Here is a 7,211-nt window from a genome sequence, read left to right on the forward strand (position 1 = left end):
CAAGCTATCCCTCACAATCTGTTTATCTATCTATTTATCTATCATCCATCTCTATCTATCCATCCATCCATCCATCCATCCATCCATCCATCCAAGCTATCCCTCACAATTTAAAAAATTCAGCACAACACAAGACTGGAAAAGAGTGTTAAAGACATTCCTAAAGAATGGGAAACTAAGATGTTTTGCCTCTCAGTGTATTTATTCTCAGTGACCCTGAGGCTACTCTCTAGCTTTGAAAGTAATTATTTTGCGGAAGAATATTTTTTTTTCTTTAACCTTTACTGGTAAATATAGATTTAAGAACTGCCATCCAATTCCCTTTGCGAGGATTATCTTCCTGAAGTTATTTTGCACGGATCCTTTTTGGACATCTGCAGGATCGATGTTTTTAAAGTCGACAAACAAAACACATGGAAAAGTTAAGGGAATGGAGTGGGAAGGGGTGGGAAGCGAAGCTGGGAAAAAAATATCTGTTCCACATCTGGCTTAGAGGTTAGGGAGGCAGTTAAGGCCGACTCAGACCCCCAGGAATGTGGTACAAATTGTCCCAAGCCGACTGAACGGGTGGGCATCTCCAGCTGTTGCCGTTCCTTCTGCCATCTGGAAAATATTGAATGTTTCTGGAGGATGCAAAACAGCTGGCCCCAAATTCAGCCGCAAATTTAAAAATTCCAGTCTTGGAACATGGATAGAAAAGGGTCAGGGGGGGAAATATCTACTTTTTTTCCTCATCTTTTTTTTCTGAAAATCAGCAATAGAAGAAATTGAGAGATCCGGTTTAAACCCGATTTTATTCTCCCCGATTTAAAAAGCAAAATCTATCATTGTTCTTTTGAGGTTCTGTAGGAGGAAAAACAAGGAGCGCGGCTGCTCAGGGGCTAAAACGCTTGTCGATCAGAAAAAGGTTGGCAGTTTGGCGGTTCGAATCCCCAGCGCCGTGTAACGGAGTGAGCCCCCGTGACTTGTCCCAGCTTCTGCCAACTTAGCAGTTCGAAAGCACGTAAAAAATGCAAGTAGAAAAATAGGAACCGCCTTTGGTGCGAAGGAAACAGCGTTCAGTGCGCCTTTGGCATTGAGTCATGCCGGCCACATGACCACGAAGACGTCTTTGGACAGCGCTGGCTCTTCGGCCTTGAAACGGAGATGAGCACTGCCCCCTAGAGTCAGGAACGACTAGCACATTCGTGCGAGTGGAACCTTTCCCTTTATAAGGAAAAACATCCAAAGAAGAAACCCAGAGTTCAGATTTAAACCCAATTTTATTCTACGCAGCAATAAAAAGTAAACATCCATTGACAAAACGATTCCTAAATTCGTAAATTAGGCTCAGATTGTTCCCTGTTAGGCCAAACCGAGAGATTAGTGTTGTGTGTGAGCCCAACCCTATCCGCACACAAACAGACTCACACACACAAATTCTTACAGCTAAATTATTGAGCCACTCAAGGACAAGTCAAACCACAAAGGTCTCCATACCAGAGAAGAATTTTCCAAACTGCGTAGGAAGCTATGGCTTTTTCTCCTATTTGTAAAATAAGAATCTAGTCCTCGTTGTGCAAAAATAAATAAGAGGTTTGTTAAATAAGCCGAAAGGGAGCAGCTGGCTTCGTACCGAGATAAGACCACTCAAATGTGCAGCCGAAAATCCAGATTGGCCAGCGGTAATTCTTCAAACGGAGTTTTTCTCCTACTTGGAGGCCACAAAGGTATAAATTGACAGTTTCTAAATGCCAAATGGGTAGGGAATGCAAACTTTCCTTGGTAAAAGGAAGTGGGTTAGGGGTGGAAAATCAGCAACCTTCTGGATGTTGAATTCCAGAAGGATTTTGGTGTGGGAAGCGTGCCTAAATCGACATAAATTAAATTAAATTAGAATTTCCCAGCTGGCCTGAAGGATGTTGGGAGCTGCAGTTTGCAGGAGTGGATGAGTTTCCCCACATGGGATCACAACTCTTCAAATGTTTGTCGGTCTCAGAGCAGTTCCTTCTTCCAGTTGTGTTCATAAACAGTGATCACACCGTTGGGTGCAAAAGGATTAATTTGGAGAGATTTCTGCATCGGAGCTAAATTTTGCAGGGAGAAAAGATAGCTGGAGCCCGTGACTCCAGGCAGGGGAAGGCATTCTCCATAGGATCACTGAATCCTTGAATCTAACAGTCGGAAAGGATCTTGAGATCATCTAGTCTAACCCCCAAGGATGAGCTATTGCAGATCTGAAGATGCTAGCCAGCTGCAAATGTGAATGTCAAAAACCAGCATTTTTTTCCTTCAAAGTACCTTCAAGCATTGCAACAGGACGAAGTACCCCCACAACCCTCGATCCCTTCCCCCATTCCATTGTCTTAAGTGTGACCTTCCCATCTGGTGCTGTCATCAACTCACACAGTGGAGAAAGGATGCCCAGGTGGGGACAGCGGTTACCTTGGCATTATTAAAAGAGAGAGAGAGAGAGACAGATAGTCGAGGGAGCTAATAAATACATAAATAAACATAATTCACAACATCTGGATTGGAAGATTTCTCTGCATTCCAAGAACTAGCAGCCATCAGGAGAAGGGAGGGAGGGAGAAACGAAGGAAGGAAGGAAGGAAAGAAGGAGAAATAGGAAGGAAAACTAAAAAGGAAGGAAGAAGAGGGAGGGAGAAAAGGTACAGCTAGATGTAATGGAGGGAGGGAGGGAGGAGGAGGGAGGAAGGAAGGGAGGGGAGAAAGAGAAGAAGGAAGGGGGAAGGAAGGAAGGGAGGGAGGGAAAAGAAAGGGAGGAAGGGAGGGGGAAGAAGGAGGGAGGGAGAAAGGAAGGAAGGAAGGAAGGAAGGGAAAAAGAGATGAAGGAAGGGGGAGGGAGGGTGGAGGGGGGAAGGAGAGGGAGAAAGAGAGGAAAGAAGGAAAGAGGGAGGGGGAGAAAGAGAAGAAGGAAGGAAGAAAGGAAGGAAGGAAGGAAGGAAGGAAAAGAGAACGCAAGTAGTCCTCGACTTATGACGACAATTGGAACCAGAATTTTCATTGCTAAGCAGGGCAGCTATAAGATAGCATAATTTTACAAGGTTTTTTTTTTTTGCCACAGTTGCTAAGTGAATCACATGGTCATTAAGCGAATCCAGCTTCCCCCATTGATTTTGCTTGTCGGAAGTCCCAAATGGGGATTGCCTGACCCTGGGACTTAGTCGTCTTTCTTCAGCGCTGTTTTAACCTGGGACAGTCGCTCAACACACGGCCGTAAGTCGAGGACCACCTGCGGTCCGTAAAGAGAATCAATTCACTTTGAAAACGATTGTCTGGCAGAAAAGTGAAGCTTCGCTCCAACTGTCCATCATCGGAGCCCGTCTGTCTTCCATCACTTGAGCAGCCTAAAGTGATTGTGCCTCAGTGTCCCCTCCGTAAAAAGAGACTCGGTCATTGTCCAAAACGGGACACAAGTAGAAACTGGCACTAGGACGCCTCCATCACAGTTGTTCTTCCGTCCGGAACGAGCTGTTGGTCGCTCCGGCGTGTCCCGAACTCAGCTCCCCGTCCAGGATATTATCCAAGGATCCGTGCTGGACAGGTTTGGCTTTCCGTGTGTAGAAATGCCACAACAGGACAGAAACCACCCCCAGGATTAGAACACAGGCCAAACCCACTGCTATATAGACATAGGTCATCAGGTGAGCCGAGGTTCGAATCTGCCGACACGGCCCATGTTCTTGAATGCCGTCATCCGTCGGGCTGAACCCAGCTCGGTTGGCCGCCACGACACAGAGGAGATATTCGGTGCTGGGGATGAGGTCGTGAAGCGTTGCGATGCGGACGGTGCTGTTTAGCGGCGGCCCTGAAACAAACTCCTCGCCGGGGCGGCGATACTTGAGGTGATACACGTGGACCGTGGACGAGGGGGCGCACCAGTGCAAGCTCGCGCGGGTCTCGCCGACGTGGACCGCTCGTAAACGAGGAGTGTCTGGGGTTACGTCCGGGCCGGTGACTCCGGGACATAAACATTTGCTCAGCCGGCTCAATTCCCCGCAAGGCACTTGGAGGTGTTTGCAGCGGTCGTAGGCACAAAAAGGAGTCGATGGCCCCGGCGAGAGGAAACGGGGAGACTCGGTGGACTGAAAGTTGTCGTAATAATTTTCGTCGTAGTCTTCGTAATCGTCGGACGCTGCGGGAGCAGCTTTCTCCGGTCCGGATAGCGGGGGATGGCTGAGCGACGGGTGAGGGGTGTATGAGCCTTGGAGGGGTTTGGGCAGTGGGTGGCCCATGCTGGTGGGGGACCCTTGGGGGCATAGCGTCAGGAGGCCACAAGCCATGATGGGTACGAGCGTCCAAGCTGACATGATTCCTGCGGAGGAGACGAGTGGGACATGCGTGAGGAAAAAGACACAGGTGGGTGTTACAAAGATTCGCTTAGCGACATTACACCAGCATTGATTAAAGCAACGTGCATCCAGTCCTTGGGGTTAGGAGGACCCTAGTAACATCTGCAATGGCCACATGTATAAAAATTAGACATGCGGCAACTGGATGTATTTACAACAATCACAGCATCCTGGGGGTTCATGTGAATGTACTTTGCGGCCTTCCCAGCCCAGCTTCGGACCAGCAGTGTCAATGGGGAAAGTCAGATTCATTTAACGACCACATGATTCACTTAAGAACAGCAGTGGTTTGCTTAACAGCCAAGCTCAGACAGCACTGATAATTCCTCGTTTCTCTTCTTCTTCCTCTGCCTCACCCCTCACTGATACCCCTCTCCCTTCTAGTCCTGATGATGTTACCCGGTTGGGTCATGAAACGTCTGCAAGCTCAGAGAGCATTAAGGACCCCACAGTCCTCTTCCTCCTCTTCATCCCCGTCCTCTTCTCCTCCCTCCTCCTCCCCCTCTTCTCCACAATCCCCATTCCCTTCTAGCACTGATGGTGTTCCCTAGTTAGGTCACGAAACGTCTGCTACAAAATCACCAAGCTCAGAGAGCATTAAGGACCTCCCCTCCCCATTCCTCCTTTTCTTCTTCCTTCCTGCTCATTATCTATCCCCCCCATCCAACTCCTTTCTAACACTGATGAGATTACCTAGCTGGGTCATGAAACGTCTACAAGGAAACCAAGGAAGCTCAGAGAGCTCCAAGGACCCCAGAGTCCTCTTCCTCTTCCTCCTCTCCACATCGCCCCCCCCCCAGTAGTGGTGATGTTACCTGGTTAGGTTATGAAACGTCTTCAAAAATAAATACATAAAATCAGGCGTGACTCACTAAACAATCTCCTTGCCTAGCCATGGATATTCCGCCCTCTGCCTCACTCGTAAATCAAGGACCACCTCTAATGAAAAATGTTTCCCCCCACCCCCTCACTGTCCAGGGTTCACCCCTTGGATAATTCTTGCAGGCTGCCCGATTCATCCATTCATACTTACACCTGCGACCTTGTACATGTTTGACAAATAATAAAATAAAATTTAAAAAATAATAAAATAATAGAATAAAAAACAAAATAATAAAATAATTGAAATAAATGAAATAATGAAATGAAATAAAATATAAAATAATAAAATAAAATGAAATAATTGAAATAAATGAAATAAATGAAATAATTGAAATAATTGAAATAAATGAAATAATGAAATGAAATAAAATGAAATAATAAAATAAAAATGAAATAATAAAATAAAAATGAAATAATAAAATAAAAATGAAATAATAAAATAAAATGAAATAATATAAAATAAGATGAAATAATAAAATAAATAAAATAAAAATAAAATAACAAAATAAAATCAAATAATATAAAATAAAATAAAATAAAATAATAAATAAAATAAAATAATAAAATAAAATAAAATAATAAAATAAAATAAAATAATATAAAGTAAAGTAAAATAAAATAATAAAATAAAATAATGAAATGAAATGAAATGAAATAAAATAAAATCCAATTAGTAGTCAGCAACAGGGAGAGAGAGAGAGAGCTGGGGCTCACCTGGCGTGTCCAGCACCATCCAGCTCAAATCTCAGCAAAGGATAATTCAAGAGCCAAGCACGATTGAAGGCATCCAAAATTCAGGAATCCAGGAAGCAGCTGCCCAGCATGGAGGGTCTCCCCACCGTTAAAAACAGCGAAAAATAACCTCAGTGTTTCTCTTAAGCTGCATTCAGCATCCTCTCTCTGGCTTGGCCACCGGCAGCCAAAATCAAGATTTTTCTCTCCTCGCTTTGTGGGGCACGGCGGGGTTCTCTGCTGGGACTCGCTTCCGAAGAAAACTTTATATCTTACTCATCCGATGACTTAATCTGCCCCTCCTCGCCTCCCCTTTTTACAACGGGGGCCCAGCCAGTGGGAAGCAGGGAAAGGAGAGCCAAAGGGGTGGATTTTTTTCTGCTTTTCATTTCAGGGAGAGAGAGAGAGAGAGAAAAAAGATTTGGCCTTGCCCCCAGCCAGCTCCCATTGCAGGTGTTTGTCCCAAAAAATTAAAAAAGGGAAAACATGCCTTATAAGGACTGTTTGCACGCTCTTCGCGGGCGTGAATATGCTCAGAGGAAAAAAAAATGAAATAAAAACCTTTGCCCCCAGCAGTTAGGAATGCTCCAACACAGGAAGTTTTTAAGAAGGGATTGGATAACCAATTTGTCTGGAATGGCAGAGGGTTTCCTACATGAGCAGGGGTTGGGCTAGAAGACCTCCAAGGTCCCTTCCAGCTCTGTTATTCTGTTCTTTTGCTTTCCTTCCTTCTTTCCTCCCTTCCTTCTTCCCTTCCTTCCTTCCTGTTGGACTAGAAGAACTCCAAGGCCCCTTTCAGCTCTGTTATTCGGTTATTCTGCTTGCTTGCTTGCTTCCTTCCTTCCTTCCTTCCTTCCTTCCTCCCTCCCTCCCTCCCTCCCCTCCCTTCCCTCCTCCTTCCTTCCTTCCTTCCTTCCCTCCCTCCCTCCCTCCCTCCCTCCCTTCCTTCCTTCCTGTTGGACTAGAAGACCTCCAAGATCCCTTCCAGCTCTGTTATTCTGTTATTTTGCTTTCATTCGTTCTTTCGTTCTTTTTTCCTTTTCTTTCTTTCCTTCCTTCCTTCCTCCCTTCCTTCCTGTTGGACTAGAAGACCTCCAAGGTCCCTTCCAGCTCTGTTATTCTGTTATTTTGCTTTCATTCTTTTTTCCTTTTCTTTTTCTTTCCTTCCTTCCTCCCTTCCTTCCTGTTGGACTAGAAGACCTCCAAGGTCCCTTCCAGCTCTGTTATTGTTATTTTGCTTTC

At 45.3% G+C, this 7,211-nt stretch overlaps 1 protein-coding gene across 1 annotated transcript; it reads right to left on the reverse strand.

Annotated features, from left to right (window-relative positions):
- Positions 1–1,243: 1,243 nt before the first annotated feature.
- Positions 1,244–6,715, reverse strand: LRRN4CL (LRRN4 C-terminal like). The gene is made up of 2 exons (XM_081968399.1): positions 5,952–6,715; positions 1,244–4,318 (listed from the first exon to the last, which is right to left on the reverse strand). The coding sequence occupies exons 1-2, from the start codon at positions 5,968–5,970 to the stop codon at positions 3,447–3,449; spliced, it is 891 nt and encodes a 296-aa protein (XP_081824525.1). The 5' UTR covers positions 5,971–6,715; the 3' UTR covers positions 1,244–3,446.
- Positions 6,716–7,211: the final 496 nt, after the last annotated feature.

The sequence above is a fragment of the Natrix helvetica genome (assembly GCF_964273705.1).
Source record: "Natrix helvetica genome assembly, chromosome: 16".
NCBI classification, from domain to species: Eukaryota; Metazoa; Chordata; class Lepidosauria; order Squamata; family Natricidae; genus Natrix; species Natrix helvetica.